The following is a 27,130-nucleotide window of genomic DNA, read 5'->3' on the forward strand; positions in this document are numbered from 1 at the left end:
AACAATTAATTGTTCACTTTCATATAAGATTGAGATAAAATACGCATACCGGCGCGTCAAAGTAAGTAATACCCGAAAATTAAGCATTTAAAACTAAAATGTTAATTAACTAAAGTTCCAAACTGAAGATACTAAAAAAGGCATCGAAATACACCATCCGATCGCAAAATTACAAAATCGTTAGTATTATATAATAGTAAATTTATCTTGAGCAATAGGCGCGAGACGTATGCGAAAAAGTCAAATAAAAAACACCGAAGTATATTGTCCAATTACAAAAGAAGCAGAAACAGCGAGGAGCGCGAGCTTGTTTATTCCGAGTCATTTGACGATGTTAGTTTTACATCTCTCGTCTGGTAGGCAATTAACGTGTAACTTAATCCGGTGCGCTCGCAACGCAATTACTCAGCCGCGCGCGGAAAGAACAACTATTTTAAAAGGATTTCTAGATAGAACTGGAACAGTCACGAGTATTACTCGCATTTACAGGTATTTTACCATTTACTGAACGAAGCTTTCCGCTAGTGTGAATTTATTGTTGTATAATGACACATATTCAAGTTCAGCGATTCTCGTGGGAGAAAAAATGTTTTATTGATCACTTACACAATATTCTATCAAATTCACTTACGATAGTCTAAATGCGTTGTTCAACTGTATCTATTTGGCATACATGTCTGAATATCAGTATTCATTTTTATCTATTGATCAATCCCATTTAGTTCACTGTGGAATGACGATTGAACCACACTATACGATACACTTGAATAGTTTTTGACATACGTATTAAAAGATATATGTATATTGTTGATTGCATTTAATTCATACCACGTTTATTATAATATAAACATCTATTGCAACTTTTGTAGTGAATCTAAAATTTATTACTTAATGTCTTCAAAAAAACTGGATTTTTGTTCAAAATTCTGTTAATCCAAGCAGTTTCTCTACTTTCAGAACTACTTTTCAAATCCCGAAACTCGAAATATTTATTATGTAAAACAAATACATGAAATACGCCTGAGCATCACTTTCAGCGGCAATGAGATCAATTATGATAATTAATATCTTGATTAACTAAGCTGATCGAACGTACACTTCCTTTTCGCGTAAAAATTTCTTTTCATGCGAATCCTCCTCTATTTTACAAATATTCAATTCTTACGAAATTCATTAAATATCTGATAATCTTAGCTTCATGAACAATCGCGATAATCATTGCAAGCAAATGAACTGGACATTAAGTCTTTGTAACGAAATATATTTAATCATTCACGTTAAAAAAGAAACAGGCTCTCAAACGCCTCCAGAATTTGGCACTTTCACTCCACTTTACATGCGCGCACTTTATAACAATATGCATCTATATGATTTCGTCAGCAACTTTTCACGCGTGACGTCAACTGCACGCGCGCGTCACCATACGTAACAATACCTTCGTCAAACTACAGCCCATTACGATTTTTCGCAACAATCGTAAGTCGTCGAGTTGGAAAACGATTATAATCTGCTGAAGTAATACTTGATTGTCCATGATGATCTACATCTATCGAATGTCGATTTCATACGATAGTCGACTATACGTTCAATTGGTATCGATTTGTTGCAGCGACTCGACTACGCAAGATACGAGAATTTTCGAAAACATTTGCACTTATATGTTTACCTCCCTATTGTTCCTGCGAGTTTCATGGATATTCATAAAATGTCGATACGGTATATAGGCTGAATAAGAAATCGTATAAATAGACGTTGACTCATTTATTAATTTTTTTTTTCGTTCTGACGATAGTATCAAACAGTATTTCGAATTACAACTGACAGCTGAAGAAATTCAAGCATCCACTTTGCAATGCACGTTATCTCTTGCGTGATAAAATGTCAATGGAAATAAATAATTGTCTGCGTAGGATGAAAACGTGTACTTTAGGTATACTGATAAAGTATGGATGCAAGAAGGGGATAAAACAAACGAGAAGTGATAGATGAATTCTTCTTCGATTCTCTTGCCATTTACGAAATATCCGGAAATTATCTGCGCGCCAGTCCAGCATTGTGTAAAATTTCATAGACTTTTTGCCTTGGTATCTGATCACTCTCGCGATGTGTTACCTGTAACAAATAATTACACTTTTTTCAGATTTTCCAGGGCATCATGAGCAACAATTGCTTCACTGTAATATTTCAAAAAATTACCAAGGCTTCTTTGTAACCAAACCACGAAGGTTCCGCAAGTCTTGCTACGATATGAGGATTTTTATAGAAGTCGTTCTTGAAATGATCGGGAAGCGCTGCCTCCTGGGCATCATTTGCAAGGACAGCTGGGTGCGCCAAAGGAGCTGGATTCTCAACGAGAAGGAGATGTGGAGCTGCCGCACTTATGCTGATCAAAGTTATGAAGACTGCTAATCGGAGCATCTTGACAGTTCTGTATTTGAGAAAGAGGCAATATGCTTAGTTTCTACTTGTATGAAAATATCAACTAAGGTGAGATTTCTTTTAATGATATTTATCGCAGATTATAATTCTCAATGTTCAATATCATTATTTAAAAATCAAATTTTATCGACATCATTGCGTTGATACGAGTCACGAAACTAAATTTTTCTACAAGCGAAAAACTTTTTATTATCAAATATGAACGTCAAGGTTCAATTGAACACCTTCTCTGTATCAATTGCCACGTACGATTTCCCTCATCGAAGTTCAACGAACGATCGTAAAGCCAAAATTATTTGCAGCCAAGCCTGAGGCATCGGAAATGCGGAGAGGTGAACGGCATTGCGCTCTGAAAATGCGTCATACGCCCGAGGGGCTTTCTTTTAGTCTGTATGCGCGGCTGTCCGCAAGCCGCGCGATTTTCGAAATTCATGCTACTCTCTGACACTGATCTCGATGATGCAAGTCCTTGACGCATTGACTGTGCTAACTTTCAAGGGGATCGGGTGTTAAGTACTTGACTTCTTGTTTCCGTTCATTGGAATGTTTTTGTCAGATACTTTTTTAAGGGGTTTCCCAAATTTAGCGAGTTTTGAAGTGGTTATAAAATGAGATTCTTTGGTATATTCACATGTATACTTTGCCAAATTTCGCAAATAAAATTTTATTTAACTGATATCAACGCTACCACATCACATTGTATTTCAATTTGAAAAGTATGTGTCTCTAAATAAGCAATACGAATTATAATGCAATGCACTTTAGTTGTTGCGTATGAAAATGTCAGGAACACTCGTGTGCTTGATCACAAACAATAAAATAACTCAGTCGAAAAATAAAAAAAAACTCACATTTATCGAGCAGAAAAGTTAAGGAACGAGTAAAGGCCGAGCGCAACGAAGAGATCACACGCGGCAAAGGCACGCACACTCAACGTGCTCAACTGACCGTGAGTTCCGTGTTCACCGGTGTCTTATATAAACGCCCAGGGCCAGATGTCAGGATTACTCCGTTCATTTTCGCGTCGGTCCTGCCTCTTTCTCACTTTCGTCTGTATGTGTATTCTGTAGCAGAACGAGAGCCTTGAGCGCCATCCTGAAATTGAGTCAAGGGTAACAATCGCGAGTGCCTACGTCTGATTCACCGAAACTTAAGAGTCTCTGGCAAATTTGTGCATCGAATGTATTTTTGCCCGATAGTCTTTCGTTAACCGGCACGTTCCAAGGTTAAAGACACTGGATTCTTACGTGCTTTATGCAGTTATTTAACTGCAAAGAGTGATGACTTTTTAAAGAATGTTGCTGCTCTTGAGAAGGGAATAAAATTGTCTTCCGATGTTGCTTTTATTTTGGCAGTGTGTTCGTTACTATACCTTTTATCCATACATCAGTTTCACCAATGTACCTATTTATATTTTGCAAGCCTGCTCATCATATTTTTTTTACAATTATCTCGTGCGATTCGAATGTATTTATTATAAACCATAAAACCTGTACCTCAGATGTGTATCTTATAAAAAATTGACAATGTTGTACGAGCGGGCGTCAAGCTTAAAATTTATTGTTTCGTAAATAAGGTATTTCATAGAAAGTCAATACGTTATGCATTTAAAATACACTTAATATGTTATAAGTTAAATACATATTGCTCCGATTAAGTATTTGCATCTGCTGATCACGCAGTGATATAATTTATTTAGGACCGATTTTCATATGTAAAGTATTATTATTTGAAAGTGTAAAACTATAATTAATCATTTAGCAATATTATATACATCAAAACATGTAATAGATAAGTATCACCTAGATGCACTTTGATCATTATTGCAGAAGTCGCAGCTTCACACAGGTTCAAATTTCGGACGCATAGACATTACTCTAAGGAGTGGACAAATTTCTTATCTTCAATTTCTTTTACCTCTTGTAGATACCTCAACCTTCGTGAAAAAAACAATTTTTACATAGTCATAAATATCAAAGAATATATCGAATAAGTATATATTTATAGCACGATGTATAGATTATACTTTGATTGGTACGAGTGTCGGATGGAGTGGAATTCCATTAGCGAATTATGATTAACCAAAGCAATTAATTGGCAAATGTTCTTTATTAAGATTTTACATTATACAATTAATCCAAGACCATCAATCATTATTATCGTCATTGAACCAACTTTGAGATATAGAGATAGTTGATGCGACGAATGTATGTGGTATATACATATATCATATAAATTTTAGAGTGAAACAGTATTTATTTAATCCTCATCCAACTATTGAAATTTTAACGAAATTTGTTGATATCACGGTTAATCAAAAATGTCTGCAATCCTCCATTCAATTTTCAAACTGATTATCTGAAGAACTAATACATTTCATTGATATATGATATAACATCACGACCGATTTTGTCAGGTAACTTCAAAGTATTATTGATATTTTTCGAAATTTCATAATACCTTAAAATTTTCTAAGCTAACAGTATCAGTCGCATCCGTCATAATTTTCTGAAAATAATTTTTTAAAATGCAGAGTTGATATATAATTGCTAACATCATATTGAAATATTTTATTTGAATATTAGAATATTGAACGGTGATTTGAAAAAAATTCACCAAATTAACGTGTATCTGAATTACCGGATGTAACTTGACCGTTATATGTAATTATTAAATGTAGTTACTACGTTAAAAATAACGTTATTGGAAACTAACAAAAAATGACGACCATGTAGTAGACTTTACGAGTTTAGATGTCATCTTTCTCCTTATATTTTCTGTCACTAAATCCACTTGTGCAGGATTTAGAATATTGCACGTCAAATGAATCCTCGACTTAGCAGAGCCGGATTTATTTGATATGCAAATATATAAGAACTATTATATAAGAACATTATTTAAGAAAATATTTATTTATATATAGCGTTATAAGAGCGACTTTCGATAATATATCTAGACGTTAAACTCTATATACGTTAAACATTAAGCATTTTTAGACACTTATGACAGATACAAGTGATACTATTAACTTAGAAAATTGCACATACTCTAATGATTTTTGTTTTATAAATTCTCTTATAAAGATTAAAATTATGCTTTTTCAGTATGAACCTGAATCAACAAAGTAGTTACATTTTCTTATTTTACATGTTAATTTACCTTTGTACGGAATTCGCAAAGCTACGTTAGTGGTTACAAGATCTCTCGACGTAATTATCTCTGCAAGAACGAAAAGAAAAAAGATATTAGATAATTTTGTAAGAAAATATCAGTTTCAACTCACTCGTGATTAAAAGAGTAACTGGTTTTATTTTAATTTTTTTACGTTGGCAAATCCCAAGTTTTCAACTAGATGGCGTCAACTTTAATAAAGACATGTGTTCTATTATACAACTGCCAAAGTTTGTATTATATTATAGCGTTTGTCTTCGTTCTTTTGAACTATCTTCCTGTGCAATTAGCCTCAATTTTCGTTCTTGAGACTATGATTGTTCTGAACACATAGCAGTCCTTAAATTATTTACTTTCTATATTAAAAAATTCTCAGGCTGACCAAACCGTTTTCAAATTAAATTACGTACGTTTAAGAAAACAGAGTGATCAATTTGGTAATAGTATAAGCGGTATATTTGATTTCTTTTACATTTAATAAGTTTGATATCACAAATTTTATTTCAAATCTTTCGAATACTCTTACTAACATGATTTGGTATCATAATTAAATAATTCAATATTGAAAAATAATTTCGGAAGAACTCAGGAAACAATGTGCTTTTAGAATTAGCATGATAATTTGACCGTAGAAATAGTCTTAACTGCCTTACAGAGTAATATGATATTGCAGTATAGATAAATGTAATGTTATCTGTAATAATAATTAAAGAAAAGCTAAAAATTCTTTTTAATTTGAAAATAACGACAGTATTCACAATTAGGCATAATTTTACCGTTTAAATAACATTTAAACAAGAAACTAGTTTCTATAGCGTTATAATAATTATCAAAAAATTATTAATTTCTAAGAACAGTGAAAAAAAGTGAGATTAATGTGAACGTAAAGTTAGTTAGAAATTTGTAAATGGATTTTTTTTTATGAAATAAAAATAACCAAACAAAATAAAAATGTTATTTCAAATTGATCTAAAAGTTAAGGTTTGGAAAATGAAAGTAAGAAAAACCATGATATTTTTCATTTTATATTTTATTACCTAATCAAATTTATTTTTACTTATAATTTCATGGTACAATCTATATATATTACGATATACAAACGATAACGCGATCTCGTCGAATGCATACAAAGATTGTTTTTTGTCTCTCATTATTTTCAAAAACAACGCAAAAATGTAAGAAAGGTCGGGATCGAACAATAAATGTAGCATCAGGAAAGAGTATGTTATCTTGAGTCAGAGGCGATCGTAAAACACGTGATGACTTATAACTGTTCAGTTTTCATATTTTCATTTCTCTTCTACGTTTTTTGTCGATTATTTACGTTAGTTATCCTCAAAAAATCAGGCGCGCATTATCCCAGTACATTATTTCACCTTTGAATGTATTTATTACAAGGAAAATGAACGCGAGTCGATCGAACGCAACGCAACGATACAAAGAGCGTGTTTAGTAATATTTTATATTTATATTATAAAGTCTAATGAATTCATATTATATATTGTACTTAATTCATTAATATGGTAGCAGCCTCGCTCTCTAATGATACTAAATGTAATAATTGTATAATGCATCGGTAATTATACTTTTTTCTCTTCATTTCGTAATTGTCCTGATCATATTGAGGATCAATCAACGACTTTTTTTGTTCATTTTATTTCTCTCACAATCAGCAGACTATTATTTAATGATTTTGCGATGAAACTTTTTTCAAACATTTTGGTTTGTTGATATTTCGGTTGACGAAATTTATGGTACACAAAATTAACGTCATCAGTCTCACAGTTTCTTTCCTTTTTTTCTTGCACTCATATTTTCTGCTTTATTTAATTCAAAGTTTGAGTATCGAAAGTTGAAGAACATTTAATGATAAAACTAGCGAAACCAAAACTACAGAAAAATTGTATACATTTGTGATTGCTATGGTTTTGCATTGATTAAAAAAGAAAGAAAGTGTGTCTGTAGCGACTTGTTGAAGGATATGATTCATTTACAAACGTACACTTTAATCAAATCAAATGAGTAATAATTTACCAATTGACAAAGAAATGACAATATCACAAGAAATGGCATAAAAATACTACTATTGACATGAGATTGAAAATCAGATATTTTTATGAGTAAATGTATACACAGCGGTTAGTGCAAAGACGGCGTAATGTGTTCTTATATAATATTGGTTTCTTGATTTTTAAATAGTAGTATTTTTATTAGTTTGAAAGTATCCATCATTTGGAACAAATTTGTTTTTATCGCGTATAAATATGAAACAAAGATATTTTTTTATATAGTACTTATTTTTTGAATCTTTCCATCAGTCTTGATCATATTTGTATTGCAACTATTTGATAAATTATTACAACTTTAATGTTTACGTACGAAAATTCGTAACGATACTTATAAGTCAAATTTCATCCAATAATACTTCTTGAAACAAGCGAACAATTTGATTCATAAACCTAAAATCATAGCAAGTGAATGTAAGAGATTAGTTACGACTGAGTGTGAGAGCGTTCAATCTTAAAATTTTTTTTGTTACTTTTATTTAGTTACGGTAAAAAATAGCGTAAACGGCACTGTATTAGGAAGAAGCAAAATACACGTTACATTCTCATTATTTTTATCGTTGATAAATGCTATAGTACTTTTTTTTATTTAATCTCTCTTAAAAATCTTTCCCAAGTCGGGCAAGTAATCTCGCAGCGTCGATCCGTTATTTTTAATCAACTTTTGTCCTTTCTTATCATCATCATTTCGCCCCCGCTCGTCATCTTAACTTTTGTTTATTTATCAATAGTATTATCGTTTATAAGTAATATCGCTATTTTTACAACACGAGGAGCCGCTTGATAACCACGAGCTCCTCATCAAAAAACTTGTCAACGCTTATTTTGTTTGTTTTTTTTTTAATCTTTTTGCATCGCACATTCCATTCACAAGAACCCTAGGAGGTAAAACGTATTATTCTAAATTTTTTTCTATACAAGCGCAAAATGAAGTCTTAGTACATTCATTTTCTTTTTTGCAAATATCCAATGCTCGTATGCAATGCATTAGTGGTTAATGATACTGTTCGTAAATTACTCAAGATTTATATTACGCTAAATAAATTACACAAATGTACAAAATACTTCGTCGAAGCTGCAACTACAGTGTTTTTAATTAAATCACGAGTAAGGTATTCTTTGTCAAGAAGCATCGATATTTGCAAAAAATGACCTCATTCCACTTTTATTTTCACCAATCTTCAAAAACCTTTGCATCTTCATTATATCTCCAATTCGAAAGGTACAATTCTAGAATGTGTGTGTATATATATAAACTCATCAGTGTCCCTCAAAATCCATTCGCAAATCCTCATATCCTCCCTTTTCTACATCATTCTTTTCACCTTTAAAAACTACGCAATGCGCCTAAAAGTTATGGCTTATATTCCTAGGATTCTCGATAATAATTGAATCGGATAAATTAATACTTCATAACTGTGTAGGTTTTTTTCTCTAGGCTAGACTCCGACGGAAAAATATATTTATAAAAAGTTTTTAATGTTATAATTATATCATTATAATATATTATATTAATAATATATTTATATATTTATATACGTTTCAAGCGTTCTATATATCATACTAATTCTCTACTTAATGTCTAAGTTCTCGCATATCCTCAAAAAAATTCATATATGATTCAGCAACATTTTTTAGCCGGTCACTTTTCATTCTTTCGATTTCCATTATTTTTTTTTCTTTCGAAACTCGCAAAAACATACAGACACCTTGGGTAAGTTCATTGGAACCGTCCATCGCAGGTGAAAATATCCACTTTTCAAACTTGTTTTTGGATGGAATCTGTTGCACTGTTTTCTTCAACTCATAAATTTATCAAAGAAAATGGTTGTTAATTCCTTTTTAACAAGTTCTCCATGCGAGTGTCATTCTAATAACAATTACCCACAGTGAATCAAAATATTTTTTCAAATACGCGCTTCTTTACTACTGTTAATGTTCAATTTTTCGTTATCAACATGATTATTAAAAACTTGATAATTTTTTTCTAATTTTACACACTCTCTTTCGCTCTGTTTTCTCACTCTCTTTAATATTCCAATGTGTGTATGCTTGTGCTGGTAAAATATGTATGATTTATGGAGATCTTGCTCATGTTATTCTTATGTTTATGAAATTCAAAAATTGGTAAAATTTGTTTTGGGCAATAACATTTTATCAATCAATTTATTATTCAATAACAAATGATTAGCTTTTTCTAAACAATGTTTCGTGAAAATTTCGTCGCAATTTGAAGATAAAAATTAAGTAAGCGACTAATTTTGAAGTAAACATTGATCCTGTCATTAGTAAATGCTTATAAAATTTTTAGTCCAATAATAGCTAATCATTTCGTTGTATTACTGATGTATAACAACAGCAGTGAATTTATCGTCACTTGTTTCTGTGCGTTCATGTTAAAACAACAATCATCACAAAGAATAACGGTTTAAGGATTATAATTACATCTTTGGTATTATACCTGAGACCTTCATAGGAAATCCTTCTATAATTGAAAGGCTGATTGTTCAAATATGGCAGAAAAATATTGCAAGATGTTTTTTCAGTAAGTCAGTTATAGGATAGGTGAAATTTGAATTAATTTCCACAAAATTTCCATGATCATGCAACAGTAAGTTTTTCAAGGCCCACTTCCATACAGTATTAAAAGTCTTATTGGAAAGACTCAGGAGGTTCATTTTTAACATTAAATTATAAAACGTACATTAGTAGATTTATAAGCAAATGGAAAATTGAAATAGTTAATTATTTCATGAAATTACGAGTCTAACGTTTCGCCAATTAAAAAATAATCAAGTTATCAGTAACACAAAATTCAACAACATAGTTAGACTTCTTGTATTATAAATGAAACTGAAAATGATATCAAAGAGCAACAATTGTGCTCAATTTCAATGAAACCAGTCTCTTTTATTGTGATTTTTTTTTATAAATTCAGCGACGAAAAGGTCGCAATCAGTGCAATTGACGTACTGGTTTACCTGCTACAAAGGAAAAAATAAAAATAAAAAACAACATACATCAGTAAGAAATTCATAGTTACATTCTTTATCCTCGAAATTAAATAATAAAAAATCTATATTTTAAATATACATTATATATCTTCAAACTAATAGATGATAAAACATACTTTAAGAAAAACAAATTAAAACTTAGAATTAATTAATGTTTACAAATGCAAAAAAAAATACAGTCTACCAAGTGGACAAAACAATTTTTTGACTACAAAAATGACTTAAATTAAAATGAACAGTTTCCCGCGTAGCCTCGCAGTCTCGGAATTCATAACACAATTAACGTCATGGGAAGTTTGTACTGTCTGTTGAGAGAAAAAGATTTGTTCATTTTTCAAACACTTAACGAGTTACTCTAACGTTGAATGGAACTCGACAAAAAACCGTACACAAGACTCGTCCGCAGCGAACAATAGCCTTTCAGTCTTATGATTTTTTGTCTATTTTTTAATATACATTTGAATCGTTGTCGCGGACGAGTGTATATATGTATCCAATAAATGCAAATTGTAATAATTGAGTCTCGAATACTGTACCGGCACAGTTATCAGAGAGTTTTGTGTGATGTAATTATGGTGTTTTATTGATTGTGTATGTACCTTGAACAACTTAAGCTCTGCTGTTGACTTTGAGCTGCTTCACTTTCAATATTTTTACAATTTCATATAATTTGCAAAAGTACGCTTTTTTTTAAATATAGACTTACGTAAATCAACGTATTATTATATTTTGGTGAACCAATTATACTATTACAAATAAACAAGAGAGCTTGAAATGCATTTTTTTACTTTCCATTCATTGTGAATATCCCATTTTGTTTTAAAACCATTACTTTTATACAGAAAATTTAGTATTGAGAAAAGTCACCTAAAGAGAGCGCTCGTGAGTTTTTTCTTTTAAATAAAACCGTCACACCATTCTTCAACCACAAAATTTTATTCCGCTTGTCTTGAAAAACATTTCGTCATATAGAATATATCACATATGCGTTACTTCTAAACACACTGAAATAAGAAGCACTTTAAGATAGATGTCTACATGCACCATCCGGCCCAAGATTAGATGGACTAATTTTTTCGTTTTTTTTCCTTATGCTCTTTCTTTTTTCCTCGTCATTCTCTTACTCTCGTATAACTCGTAACTGCTGTAGTATAAGTTTCTGTATAATATAATATGTGTAATTATTATGTACATTATCAAGCCCCATTTGCTCTAATCTAGAAAAATCGCTCAACTCACTCTCGCAAAACTTTAGCTTTCTTGGCGCACTCGCTTTCTTAACTATTTACGTATATGTGCGAGTGCTCGACTTCGAAACGTACAAAAAACTAAGTATGAACCTTTGGATATTTTCAATAACAAGTCAGTGGATGTTTCAAAGTTCGTTATACGGATATTTTTTGTTTGCTTGTTACAACTTTTAACTGCACACTTTGTCGGTCTATCACCCGCTATTATAATTTTCATTACACGCTTAACCATACATTGGTATCTATACAAGCGTACTTAAAAATCAGATTATCTAAAACGTGGGCAATCTCCACGTTTTTATGACAGAAAAAAGTGATGTTTTGGAATTTCCAGATACTTTGCGCTCGTACCGAGAAAGCACTTTGCTCTTTTCACCATGCGCACACCGATGCTGAGTAAAAACTTAATTACAATAACGATTCAATGAAACGAATAGCTTAAATACAATTACGAAAGGCTATTAAAAATAGTACAACAACATAATATCTTTAACGCAAATATAATAATAATATTAGTCACCAGACTGTCGTCATAGTTTATACATCATTTACACGTACTTTGGCTTTAAAAATTCTGTTGACAAGTTAAACTGAAAAATTTATTGAAGAAACAAAAGTAATTCTTTGAATTACAATTCTACCTCTATGCAATCTTCTTTTTTTCCATAAACAGGATAACTCAGAATCATTATCGGCTCGAAAAATAGTCTTCGCTGTGTAAAACTTATCGCGACTTCAATACTCAGCGTTAATTGACATTTCGAGTCGCAATTTAATAATAAAAAAGTGGAGATTACTCTATCTTTCTGCATTCGCTTAATTCTTATCATTATATAACTGCGTTTGAGCTTAACTTGATAATCGTTCGGTCAATTAGTTCGCATAGCTATACCTTTCGCATCGCATTTCTTATTCACGAAAATTTCAATTGGTATCCGCCTATAATTACGTTCTAAAGGCGCGGAGATGTCGCAAAATGACGATAATCTACTTTTGTATGTTTTCCCTTCCCTTTCCAGTAAAGGCTTGTGCTTTCCATAACTCGTATCGAGCAATGGATTTGTAAAAAAACAAAGAGAAAGAAGTTCTATAACGCCGCAGTCGCGCGATTGTAAACTTGTCAGTCGAAGATAAAAACGAAGCCACGTTTGGGCTTCTTCTGCGTGCCGCTGTCGTTCGCAAAGAAAACACGCCGTCCTCGAGAGAGCCTCTGACCGTCGATCAAGTTATTTATATATATATATATATATATATATATATATTTTTTTTTTTTTTTTTTTATATAGGTAATCTAAGATACAAGGAATTAATTCTTAAGCGTTAATGTACAATTTCTTTTTCTCATCATAATATACAAGTCTTTTCGAGTGTCAAAGTCTGGCTCTCGAGATGACCGAGCGAAGCGGGAGTTTATAATCGATAATAGTGTCGTATCGCGCTTATGCGGAGCAATGAACATTCTCTCTCAAGCTTTAGAACCTATTTTTATGTTCACAAACAACAATACATTTTTTTTCAACAAACACAAATTTAAAGTAAATAATATAAATTGATCATTTCAGCTTCAAGTTTAAGATCTGCAGTATTGCAAGGAATTGATTACAGTTTGCCATTGCTTAATTCATCCATAACATATATTTACAAAAAACTATTCAAGTATATGCATGTTTGGCAGTTATCGGTTACTAAATACTTTCGCTAATTGCTCATGTTTCATTAAACTCGAAGCTTTAATCACGACGCTAAAATGAAAATGGCTCGTTTCTTCAGGTAAATGATTAAATTTGACGTCTGATTTGCGCATCTGAGCATTTTCAGAGAACTCATCGTAACAATGTGTCTACGGAATAAGTGAAAAACCAATTGTCAGTCACTTTAAATGTAGAAATTTTGAAGATCCTCAGCGAAATCACAAGTACAAAATGGAAAGTAATAAAGGCGTACAATTAAGTTTATGAGGAAAGAAAACGATCGGTAGTGCGCAGCAAGACAAAAGAATGAGCTTCAATACTCAAAAGCAAATGGATAAGCCTCGTAATTGTCAGGCGACCAGTTGTGTCGACGACGCGAACGAAAGGAAAGCAGGAAATCGTAAAGTCATCCGCGGCTGGTGCAGCGATGCGCATTGTTACTATGACTATTATTAGTACTATTAGTAGTAGTGTGGTTAGTAGTAGTGTCATGAGCGTACGAGGCTAGCTCGTCGCGGCAATGATGATCGAGGGGCCCCATGGCTATTTCGTCGTGGCACTATGACCGATAGATGAAGCTGCATGGAGGCGTAGGTGGTGGCGGCGAGCTGCCACTTTGGATGAGGCAATTACTACCAGGTCGGCCTTGGCTTGCGTTGTCCAAGGCTGCCAAGGTTGGTGACGGCGAGGAGGAGGGCGGAGACGGCGAGCTTGACGACATACTCGACGGTGGTGACGGCGACTCTAGACCTCGGCTACCACCTTCGCAATCCCATTGGTACTCAATGAATTGTCAAGCATTACACTTAATCAAGATGTCGGTTTAAGGAAACTTACTATGAGCCAGATCGCGGGTCGAGTGACCCTGATGATGGCCATGATGGTGTGCGCCAGACCTATGCGACGAGCTGCCGTTACTGTTGTTACCGCCGTTACTTCTCGGAGCTTGCTGTTGTTGTTGCTGCTGCTGCTGCTGCTGCTGTTGCTGGCGATGTTGACCACGCGCTGGCCTGCCCAGGCTACGATGTCGACCGGAAGCGGCCTGAGCGGCGACCGCGGCTGCGGCAGCAGCGTTACAACCCCCCTCCTCGCTCGTTTCTCAGAGATAGACCTTCTTCACACTGCGCGTCGTGGCGAAGCCATCCTGTCGTCGGTAGCCCTGCTCGCCCTGATGCGAGCGCAGTGTGCCGAAGTTGTCTGCTCGCGCTGTTGGTCCCCTGTAGCCGTAGCCGTCCGGGAATTGGAACAAAGTCTCGGCTGGGGTGGGTGGTGGTTTACGCATTGTACCCTTTGGCGAGTGCATCTTTGGCGGTTGCGGTACTAATACAGGCTCCGCGTACGTCACTTCCTCTTGGGGCAGCAGTTTCGGCTCTGGCGCCAGTCGGCTGCAAAAATGTCCATGGCGACTTCAGTCGAATAATATTAGCTGAGAGAGAGAGGGAGAGAGAGAGAGAGACGGCTTTGAGTATCGAAATGAAACTTACCTGTTAACGTTCTGTCGCTGCTCGAAATACTCGTACTCCGTGTCGGGATAGGGCATATTATCATCCTCGTCCTTTTTACACTTTCTACCGCAAAGGTAGCCGGCGGTAAAGCCGACGAGGAGTGCGGCCAAGGCACCCGCGACCACAGCCATAACGAGCGTCTCTACGGAATACTGAGGTGGCGGCGAATCGGCTGCCGAGACTTCTGGACCTGCAATCAACATCCCGTCAAAACGTTTATTTAATCAGTCCCTTGATTTACAAGCCCAGCTCTAGCACTCTGAATTAATTACAAACGCGTGAGGAGCTTCTTATGCATTGTTTACGTTACAGGAGATTTACATTTCGACGAGATGGATGGAAGGAGCTTCTGTGAAAACAACAATTCTGAACTGCACTTGCATTATAGTGACTCATTACCAAAAGCAATCATGATTTTTCAAGTAGTTTCATTTTCAAACGGATTTCTTGCCATGCAACATGGTTTTCCATTGAGAGCACGACAGAACGAAGCGCTCGCGAAGTGGATGCACATTACAATCAATCGAATATGCATTTGCCAACTTCTTACTCGAACACATCGCAACAAAACTCATGGCTTGCACTTACCGGAATTACTCTGCTCTTCATCCTGCATAATATTGATGATCTCTCCGCCCTGGCTCTCCTTGTTCGCTGCCATGGCATCTTGTGGGAACTTGTTTTGGTTAGCTGATATCGCGCCGACACTTCCGGCGTCTTTGTTCATTGTCTTGCCTGGTGGGCAAGATGCATGCTGACCAGTGGCAATACTTTGCAAGAAACGACTCGCGTCTGTTGATGCTGGGCCGACCAGTGCACGACATTTGCCATCCATACGGTCCCATGCGCAGTATGGGTCTTGTAGTGCTACACATTCATCTGAAATAAGAAGGATATTATTGCTTATATTGAAATTTTCTCGTGGTTCTTTTACGAAGGTTACTAATTCTTTGTTTTCAATCTCGAAGCTTATATAATTAGTTTGAAGTTTATATAATTAGTGGATAAGAAAAATTATTATTGCAAGTATCGAAACAACTTACACAAAGAGTGAAATGTAGACGTTAAAAATGAAAAAAAATATAAACTGGTTAATTGACATAGCAAACAAGAAACAAAATTAATGTATCAACAGCAAGTGACGATCCAATTCTTAATCAGCCATTGAAACCAGAAGCTTATTTGTCAGCGCGACACACAAAAGCCAATCGATCAATTAAACTTCATTAGCATATTCAACAAGAGTGGAGCAATCGATCAACCTTTAACGTAATTCAATACTCACTACACGAGAGTATCCTGTCGCTGTAGCATCGATGCAACCTGAGAGCTTGCACCTGGCTATCGGCGATGACGACGAGTCTACCATCTTCGAGGCCATCACCCGCCTGACTGGCTCTCACGACCTTGATTCCACGAACAGGTACGTTCTGAGGGAATGCCTGTATCTCCTCAATTACTACTGGGCTGACTTTGTCTTTCGAATCGGCCGACTCGGCGTTGATTGCTTTTATTACTTTGCCGTTGTCTGTACCGATGAATAAGACGTCGTATGCTTTGCCACCAGGTGTTTTCACTTGCGGGTCTACTGTGATTTGCGTGAACCTGTAGCTGTAATGACAAAACAAATGGCTACTCGCTCGGGAATAAATGGTATTCATGTTTCAGCCAGCGAACGTGGAAAGGAAACAATTTTTAATAAAAAAGTATGAATCACGCTCAATCAACAGTCCGTGAAAGTTGCTCGCTGTATTGCTAAAATTAAAGTTCGATTCGAAAAGAGTATTGGAAAATACAGAGTAGTCACCTCTGCAGGGAAAAAAAAGGTTTTAGAGTGTAAAATTGCGCAACTGGCACTCGTGTGAAGAGGTACGCCACTCGACGTGAACAATTTTAAAGAGCAACACTTGAATTCACCGATTTTCAGCGATTTCGCGAGAATCTCAAACAGTGAAACGCGAACAGCAATCAAACTTTCATTATGCATGTGCCAGGCGGACCAATAAGTGTTCGACAATCAAATTTTACGGCGTACGCACGCTGCAATTATCGCATGGCTTACGCAGGCCGATTTTAAAGGGCGGTCATTTGTCGACGACGTTTGTCGAGGAAATGATTGAATGGCGACGGCGCGTTTCTGGCAAACAATATCCGACGGGGAACCGTAGGAGTGACTCACTGAAAACTGGTGCGTATTACGATGGGTTGCCCGAAGAAGCTCCTAACCGACTCGTCCATGAGAGAGTGACTCTTGATGAAGTTGAGCGTGAGATCAGGCAGAGTGCGCGAGTCATTGACGCACTGTCCAGGTCGAGGATCTGGCACCTTGGAGCTTGGCACAGGTAGCCAATTGGAGTTCTGAGTGCTTTGCTCCTTGAATAGGCCCTCGAACGTGTCCTGGATGTCCTGTAGCGAGAACGCGCACACAGCCGAGCCGCTGATGCTGTTGACCGGCGTGGTGAACGTGCCGTAGATCAGCTGAGCTTGCACACCGCCGTACGTGCCCGATATCAGTTCCGTCGTTGACTCTGCATTTGTGTTGGCGGCCATATATACAAATATCGATTAATTTTACGGATCGACTCATCACGTTTACTTTGTATTTGACAGATTACCTATCTCAGTAGCTTGCGCGTTTGGCCTATTATCGCACAATAGTGCTATGTTATTCAGACAAATTGAAACATTATTTTTCGGCTTTGAGTTGCTTGATTGATTAAACGCTAATTGTATCTTGTAATTTTACTATTCTACCCATTTTCATTTATATTCTCACGTTACAAATACAAATTTTTCAATGCTTTTCAACGCAGTAATATTAATAATTACAAAAATACATCAGACGTAAAAAAAAATCCGACCAATTTCATTTTAATACTTATTAGTCTACCGCAAAATTGAAAAGTTTCACAAAATCAGATTTGAAAAGTATGAAATACAGCTACAATCTACCAAGAATCTTTCGTGGTAATATTTTGCAAAGTTTAATTTTAGTCTTCTTTAAACCGGAAATAAGTTGGCTGGGGCAAATGGCAATAATACTTTTGAAAATGCAATTACACGGTGCGCAGTCACGCAATATGGAACTGTCGATATTTCGATAAACTTACGTATATCATTGAAGTAAAATGGAAAGTCTCCGGTAACGGAGCAATTGAGGCGAGACTTTAGAAAAGACGTCCACCTATTACGAAAACGGTGTGGCCCTCCTCGATCGGACTTGCATACTCTTGCCACTCGAGAATATACCGTCTGCAAATCAAGGCAATTTTTCTTAAATTCGTTCGCTATAAACTAAATTATTACGTGTCATTATCTCTTGACTTTCCATTAGAAAAGTTCTCAAGTGAAAGTAATGAAAGAGGTTCGCTTCTACACACGAAATCGCATCAAATAATTATACTATTTGATTACATTTAACACATCTCCGTTGATGATAAAAAGATAATCACTCAGAAGAAAATGAGATGAGAACAACACAACAAACAGTAGCTTCCCTTTTTCACGCGCACTTTGCGTAATTTCGTGATTGAGGACAGCCATTTTTCGAGACACCCGAGCGATCTCGATGTATTAAAAAAAACAGTTCGCCTTCTTACTACTTGAATTTTCATGAGGAAAGCAAAGGTATATACATAACAGCGGTTTTGAATATAAATGATTAATGCAAATGAAACAAACCTTGCCGCAGTTGATGTACTCGACGGCAGTCTCCCTGAAGAAGAAGTAAACAAAGTCGCCGTGCGTCATCGAACTCACGAAATTCGGCGCTGAAAAAAGAAAAGAATTCAAGGTTATTTACATTTTATCATCAAGTATAAAATGAGCGAGATGAATCCTTTATTTCCATAAATATTTGGGCACGAGCATTTGGAAATATAATTCTTGGATTCGTATTTCTTATTTACCGGAGAAGTCGTGCGTCAAAAAAGCTTTTTTGAATTTAAAAGAAAGTGTACTCGTTTTAAAAACGTTCTGCTGCATCTTTTCTTAAAAATGTAATGAAATGACAATCAAACTACTTATACAGCTCACAGAGTAGCGCAAGAATAACTGATTATTCACTTAATTAGAAGCAAAGTGACGACTCAATGATAATAAAAAACTGTCACATGACATATCTTCTAATATTGTCAAGAGTTCATAGGAGTCTGCCTAAATGGATTCATTTAAATCAGAGAAAAGAAGTAATTAATGTCACCGTTCTAAAGAAAGTCAAACTATTTTGGCCGAAAGTTAGCAGTAAAAGAAAAAATAGGTCAGGCAAGAGGTAGATAAAAAGCACAGAGAGAGAGAATGAGAGAGAATGAGAGAGAGTGAGAGAAAGTGAGAGAGAGAGAAGAGAGAGAGAGAGAGAGAGAGAAGTGTCAGGGTATCAGACAGAGATTCGAAAAGTGGATAAAAGTATCTCGGGGTAGTTTTCTAGATTAAAAGGTGAACAGGATCGTTAATCCACTGCTCTCTCGCACGAAACTTTTCCCATTAGGCATTGTCGGAGAATCATTCTCGATTGACGCTAATTGGTCAGCGGTAATAGAACGAAAGAAAACGAAGGAAAGGCTTGGGTTTGGAAATGCAAGTTAGAGAGATTAAAAAAGTACGCACGCAGTGATTTATGTATAACGTTGACGTTGATTACTTTTTTTTTTTTGATTGATTATATCCGCTAAATTTAAAATCGATGTTTTAAACTGACAGGATTTTTCATGCGTGCCTATGAAAGGCGAGGTCTGTATAAAAATTGACTGATGCGGGCATAGCATGAAAAAGTAAAAACTCACTCGTATATATACTTTATCGCGCGTTCGCATGAAATGTATTTTAGCTTATAAAATTTATTCTGGCAAAACGTGTGCAGTTGTACATTTTGATATTTCAGTTTATACCGCGTGTATACCCTTTTGTGTAATTTGACCGCGAATCCATTCTAGAGCATGAAAATATTATCTCTGAATTTGACATTCCGGGAACTGAGCGGGATATTTGATCCGAGCACTTGCAATTGCATATGAAAAGTAATAAAGTAACTTTGTACGTCAAACACTGAATTTAAAAATGGATATGTAATTAAGCTTCGGCTACTTTTTCACGGAATTTAATATCAATTCTTAGGTCATTTGTAGCTCAATTAAATGCTCAAAGGCAAGTAAATTAAATTCCTGCTATTCGAGCTACATCAAAGGACTTTCCACACTAGCATAGACTCCTTCTATTGACTACTGTCATTATGGAAACAGATACAACTAGTTGAATTTGAGAAAAAAAACAATTTTTATAAAGAATCACGATGAAACCTAAATACTTACCATTAAGACTCATCGAGTCGTACTGTTCGGTCTGCAGTGGTTCCCTATAAATGATAGGATCCATTCCAGTGAAATCCGCAACGGTACCGGTAAATAATTCGCCATCGACATAGACGTAGGTGCTGTTATGATGTGGATCATAAGGACAAACAGCTTTAGCGACTTTCTCGTTAGCCACCGTGTAGTTGCCAGGTTGAACATTGTAAGTGCGACACATCGGTTTGAAGGCGTTGGTGCCGCAAACGAGAAGACTGTTACTGCCACTTTTTGCCAAGATACGAATGTAGTTTTGACAATTCTCTTCGTCTTTGCCTTTCACTTGACACATTTTCACGTCACCGTCGGGCGAGTACCATGTTAGTCGCTGATGCTCCGTCAAGTCCGTCAAACTCAGATTGTGTACTAAATTCCTGTATTGATGGAAACAGAATGAATTTCAGTTTGTAATTTGTAAAATAGCCTATCTCGATTTGTTGGCATGGCTCTCTCGCAAAATTTATCATTAAAGCAAAACTGTCAACACCCTTCTAAAAAATTATCGGATACGAAAAGAAGTATATGCTATATTTACTGTCGTACATTCCACACGCTGGAACATTATACGTAAGTACCATTTCTTCACATAGTACTAAATACGTTTATAAAAAATATAACGAAATGGAACTTGGAGTTGTCAACAAATCAATATTTGCTAACCTAGTCACATAGTCACATACGCAGTGTTAGTATTTGAGGTGGATTGCAGCTGGGGGTGGGGGTGGCGCAAGCTATTATACATCGATTTCCGCGCAGATCAAACAAAGGCGGTGGCAAGCAACGCTAGCGCGCGCCAAAGTAATCAAGCAAAACGTAGGCGCGGAGGAGCAATCAACAAAACCGAATTATTCCCTTGGTATAGTGCTGCCGAAGAAAAGGCCCTGCTGCAATTATGTGTACGCGCGCGAATGTAACCCGATACGCTGATTATCGCGCATTCACCCGCTTATTAAAAATTGGCGAAAACCGCTTGTTACGCCCCATTGTATCTTCTCGCTCGTGATAATTACTAGCTTAACAACTTCTGTGCAAGTCTACTCTTGATTGGCACGCTACTCTGTGTGTTCGAGCTTATTTGTTGGCTTACGCGCACACACACACACATATATATCTATATAAAATATATATACACATGCTGAATCTGATTTTACGCTTGATTTCCGCGCGACGATGCGAGCCGAATTCGCGATACCCTCACATACAAACTGTTTTGTATGTATACATGTATATCTTGACGTGCGTGCCGCCATTGTTTGTTACATTATGCGCTCGAACTATCTTCTGATTGATTTTCGCGTAGCGCTTGCACTACGCGCGCTCAAGTGGAATTTCATGTCGAATTCGAAGATTGAATTTGTAACTGACCACTCGATTCGTTTTTCTAGCTCTTGCTACGCCCAAAATTGCCGAATTTCTATATTGCATTGCAATCAACGTTATTGCATATGTGATCATGTGATCCAGCGTCGAGCCGTAACCGCAAAAAAAAATAAATAAATAAAATAAAATACAATAAAACAGGAATCGGAAGAAAAGCAATAACAAAGAAGAAAAAAAGAAGAGGCACGGCACACGTTGTCCAAAGTAAATCCGATAGCGAAACCGCGGCTAGCAGCGGCAGCGGCAGCAGTATCCGGCGGCGCTCGAGTGCGCATACATAATACGGCAGCAAACTGACGGGTACTGCTGTTGGTTGTTTGGCCCGGGGCGCGCGCCGCGTTTTTTCCTTTTCATTTCTTCCTCTTCTCTTTTTTTTAATTAAAAGCATCCGCGGGTAAACGAAACGGCGCTGATGTATTTACCTTCCGCCGACCAGCAGGTAGCTGCCGTCCCTGAGCATCAGCCGAAAGTAATCTGTGTGGGTCTCGTTGCCGGTAAACCTGAACACGTCTTCCGCACCTGCGAACAAAAAAATGGAGAGATACCTCAGTCAGAAGTCGAATTACACGACTACTCTCGCGATCTAATTAGCCCTTCTCTCTCTCTGTCTTTCTCTTTCTCTCTCTTTCCCTCCCTTCTCTTTAGCTGAGAAAGAGTAAAGTTTCCTCTTGCGCAAAAGCTTGGGCTTACTTTATCTAAGAGAGGCCCGATAAGAATCCGAGGTATACGAAGGAACGAGGTTGGACTTGATAACGAGTAACGACTCGACGTCGCTGAGATTGCAGAACAAAGAAAGAAAAAGATAGAAAAGGGAGTAGCGGCGAGATTGAAAGCTTTATTTGTGAGCTTTTCTGGGATTAACGTATAGTGTATAACGTTTGAATGATTAATCCATGATAGATGACATTTATCATATGAATCTTTTACAAAACCCTACGTTGCTTGGCGTGCAAAATATTTATTATTCGAAAAATGTATAAAGATTTTCCCAGGCGTGCGTTGGTTTCAAATTCCTTTATTCACGCGTTTAGTCATTTAAATTCAACCGTACATCTGACATTTTATCGGCGTTGCAATATAACTGTCCCGACATATGGGTATGACGTCAACCGATCCTCGTCGATACTCGATAAATGTAACGATGCTGTTCTTCGCAGCACACTTAAATATTGATTATAGCAAATCTGTCAAATCTCAGAAAGATCAATGATTTGCATATGCGAATCGTATACCATAATATGATTAATTAACAATTAACTAATCATTTACTAATTAGAATCGACGGATATTGAGCATTTCAAATCATAGAATTATTTTATGTATGTAGTATATTTGAGATTCTTCAGTTTCCCGTATAACAGTTTTGATTTAATTCTAGTATCAAACTGCAAATTAATAAGTATATCAATATAAAAAGAGCACGTTTAGCGAACTATACGAAACAAAAATGAAAAACATTCGATTAATTTAAATCAAGGTCTTGACTAATTGTGACTGTGGAACAGGCAAACGGCAATTCGATTTTTAAATATTGAATAATATGTGTTTGATTTTGTTAATCACTTATGCTCAACAAACTCAACGAAGATATGTCCCATCAATACTTAGTCGATCCATTGTATCCCGTTGGTATTCGCATGACTATACCGAGTAAATTTTTTTTGTCAAGAATTTTTAAGGTTCGTTAAGTAATAAGAATCTAATTTACTTTCTAAATGAACCAACCGTCCAATTAGTAGCCTTCCACATTAACATTAACAATGAAATAGGGGTACAATAGCAAGAGACATTCCATCAGCGAAACGTGGATGCTAGACTTACCACGACAAAACCACACAATTGTACAAGGGAGATACCGTACACTATTGGATCTACGTAATTTACAGGGGAGTCTGATACAATTTAGTAGATAAAATATACGCTGTTATAATATGTGTTTGTGTGTGCCTATGTGTGTGTGTGTGTGTGTGTGTGTGCGCGCGCGCGTGTTTTTTTTTATAATTGAAATGAGTAAATAATAATCAATCATTCTAATATTACAATTTCAAAATTTTACACAAACAACGGTAACCAAATATCGTCAGTCGCTAACAAGAGTACTCGTTCTGATGGCAATGTTAATTACTAACTTTTAACATATATGTATAAACATATTGAAATATATTAAGATAAATAAAAATTCTCGTAATTAAACACTTTGAAACGTTGAAATCTGAATTCTAACAAAAGTTTTGCCTGTCCGTTATGTAACTTCATTTACTTTCCTCTTGGAAGTTTTTTAATCAAAATTTCTAAAGTTAAACTTTTTCAGTTAACAAAAAAAAATTACTTCTAGAGATTAATCAGACCGTAAGTCTCGTTTTCGTACGGCGTTCGTAAAATTGAAAATTAAAACAACATCACGAGTAACTAGTGGATTAATTCATTGTAAAATCGCTTTTCTGTGCACATGATTTCTAGCGCCCAATTTCAAGAAAAAATAATGGTCATCTTCTTCCAAACATCCAAATTCAGGATTTCGAGTATATCATTTTATAATGTGACATTATTCTTACATTAAAATATCAATGAATTTTCGGTAAAAATGCAAAATTCTGACAGAGTCCAATAACGCGAATGAAATAATAGAACCTAACGTTGGGCGTACGGCAACAAAATCTAGCGTGAACAATAAAAATAAAACGCACTTCTGAAAAAGCTGCAACGTAATTTAGTAATAAGAAGAAAACTACAATAACTAAATGTAAAATCAAAAACTCAACCAACAATGGTAAAGCTTTATCTATATCGTATATAATTTTTCACTCGATAGAATAATGCAATACATTACATTACAGTATATAATGGAACTCGTCATCGTAAAAACTCCTTTCGTAGCAATATTTTCGTTCATTTTTCTTACAAAACATAAGATAACAAAGAATTATTTTCGAACGAAGATTCAAAGAGAAGGTTTGCCCTCACGCGGAAGCTCCATTTTATCAAGTTTCAGTTAAATGATGAATTGGGTCAAGTAAAATTTATCGCTCTTGACATTTCATCCCTTCAGCAAAGAACTAGATACTTTCATTCGATCTCACATTTCAAAATTGAATGAATGTTTGACAACGAAGCTCTACTTTCAATTACCAACTTTTTCTTTAAGATTATAGTCCAGAAACATTTATCCGTTCAACAAAAGTGCTGTACTCTTATTTCAAAATTAGTTTGCATATTAGAATTAAGTAAAAAGATATGTTTAATAGTATGTCAGAAATAAACATTTCTGCTTGAATTTTTAAATAATTGAAAACAACATTTTTTTCATTTACTCCAACTTTATTTACCATTTGCCTAACTTGTAGAGACAATAAGTAAATGTTACTACTATACGGTATATGTACATGAAATTAAAAAAAATACTTTAGTGAGTATGTATCAAATAGATTGAGATTTATTTATACATTCATAGTTTATGTTTCTTAAGTCTGTTGTTGGTGATGGATGTCTTAAGAAGTTTGCTGATAAGTTTGTTTGGGTGGTTTTGAAGTCTAGTGTTATATTTTTCATAAAACTTTTTAATTTCTTCTTTTACTGTTTGAACCTGTAGATCATTTCATATAATTTCATTTAGGGCGAACCATGGGGTTCATACGATATTACGTAAGACTTTTAGTCGAAAAATAAACTGACAGCATTTTATTTGTTTCAATTTTTGTTTTCGCAAACATTTTTCTTATTTGTTATTTTTATTCTGCATTCATTCCGTCATACCACGGAAATAGTACTTTTAGAAAAAGAATCCAGTTTTTAAATAAAAATATAAACACAGGATATTCTAATTTGCGTTTAAAATGAAGAAAGCAGATAAAAAAAGTTGGTAAAAGCTAAAGCAGCTGTGACTCATAAATACGGAGGACGAAGCCATCGTCAGTAGGAACGTGTTTATTGAGGATATGTAGAGCGAAACGCGTTTGGTAGGGAGGCAATCATCGAAAATCGTAAAATTCCTATATTGCCGTGACTCGCGTATGTATGTATGGTGGTCGTGGCAAAAGGCACACGTCAGACCGAGGGACATCTACATTCGTTATTGGCCAAATTAGCATGCCATTTTGGCATTGCAGCTCGAAGCGAACGCGCTAGAGAACTGTAAGCATTAATCGGGATTTACGATGATTTTCGGCCGCCCCGAATCATGTTGGGTGCAATCGCGTTTACACAGCGCACATATCGAATTGAATGTCCGACGTGACTGGACTCAAGCGCTTCTGCAAGCCCGCGGCTTCTGCTCTCGTTCTCTCTATCTCTCTCCCCCTCTCTATCTATCTATCTATCTCTGTGTATTGTTAGGGTCAATAGTTTACGCTTCTAGATAATATTTCAAAATTTCTGTTTGCTCTAGCGGGCAACTGTAGTCAATAGTTCGACGTGCTTGGTTTTGTTGATCTAACTTTGCATGTAATATTTACTTGAAATTGCTGAGCTTATTGTCGTTCAAAATTATTCATTAAGCAAGTTTCTCAATATTCATATCACATATTGTTGTTCACAAAGCAAATTTTATGGAAAATAATTGAAGAAAAATTACTTCCTGAGTCGAAATTTATGCAGAAGCCGAATCAAATTATTTTTAAAGACGATTTTCTTTACCCTTAGTGCATACTGATAAGATTTCTAATAAGAATCACCCCTGTATATGTGCTGTCCTCGCCATTCAAGATTTTTTCACAACCACTTCGACTCTCTAATTTATCGACTAATTAACACCTGTCTAATTTCAGTTCAATTTCGAACAACACATCTAAAGTGTTGTTGACATTGTGAGTTTGTTGTATAGTATTTTTTTAATCATTATCTAATTCACAGATGAAAAAAATAAGTATTATTGCCATTATTCGTTTCTTCTTATAAAAATATTAACATTCAGCATCAAATCACTCCTCTTGCAGCGCGCATCCTGAACAGATGCGCGACAAAAAGCTCCTCAAAAATCGAAGTAAATCGTAGCAAGTGTTTTCACGTAAGTCTTATGTAAAGTGTAAAATAAAATTATCAACTTATCCAATCAAAATTTAATATTAAAACCACCTGTCATGGCTGCAAACAATGAAATACTGCCAACATCACCGATAATAAAACACGAAATAAAAAATAAAAGAAGATACAGAATGAAATTTTATGTTAAACAAAAGATCCAGAAATAACACGGAAGAAAATAAAATAATCAAAAAAAGGCAAACCAATATCAAAGAATACTGGCTAAGAATTACACGGACAGTCCATAAACGCT

At 35.4% G+C, this 27,130-nt stretch overlaps 2 protein-coding genes across 4 annotated transcripts in view; both read right to left on the bottom strand.

Annotated features, from left to right (window-relative positions):
* Positions 1-2,024: 2,024 nt before the first annotated feature.
* LOC131671624 (uncharacterized) lies at positions 2,025-2,465 on the bottom strand. Its single transcript, XM_058948202.1, has 2 exons — positions 2,197-2,465; positions 2,025-2,112 (listed from the first exon to the last, which is right to left on the bottom strand). Exons 1-2 carry the CDS (start codon positions 2,416-2,418, stop codon positions 2,032-2,034), a joined length of 303 nt encoding a protein of 100 aa, XP_058804185.1. The 5' UTR covers positions 2,419-2,465; the 3' UTR covers positions 2,025-2,031.
* Positions 2,466-13,208: 10,743 nt separating this feature from the next.
* The window catches only part of LOC131671621 (semaphorin-1A), a 229,907-nt gene continuing 215,985 nt past the window's right edge, over positions 13,209-27,130 (bottom strand). For 2 of the 3 annotated variants that reach the window (XM_058948195.1, XM_058948196.1), the window contains exons 3-12: positions 22,281-22,377; positions 20,443-20,852; positions 18,818-18,906; positions 18,247-18,388; positions 17,316-17,664; positions 16,422-16,747; positions 15,725-16,015; positions 15,116-15,326; positions 14,469-15,037; positions 13,209-14,393 (exon numbers count right to left, since the gene is read on the bottom strand). In XM_058948195.1, the coding sequence (XP_058804178.1) occupies positions 14,731-15,037; positions 15,116-15,326; positions 15,725-16,015; positions 16,422-16,747; positions 17,316-17,664; positions 18,247-18,388; positions 18,818-18,906; positions 20,443-20,852; positions 22,281-22,377 (2,222 nt within the window). In that variant the 3' untranslated portion in view covers positions 13,209-14,393; positions 14,469-14,730. The remainder of the gene's footprint in view (positions 14,394-14,468; positions 15,038-15,115; positions 15,327-15,724; positions 16,016-16,421; positions 16,748-17,315; positions 17,665-18,246; positions 18,389-18,817; positions 18,907-20,442; positions 20,853-22,280; positions 22,378-27,130) is intronic. The other variant, XM_058948197.1, reaches the window with a different exon arrangement.

The sequence above is a fragment of the Phymastichus coffea genome, unplaced genomic scaffold (genome assembly GCF_024137745.1).
Source record: "Phymastichus coffea isolate CEN01 unplaced genomic scaffold, Cenicafe_Pcof_1.1 PCOF00130, whole genome shotgun sequence".
NCBI lineage: Eukaryota > Metazoa > Arthropoda > Insecta > Hymenoptera > Eulophidae > Phymastichus > Phymastichus coffea.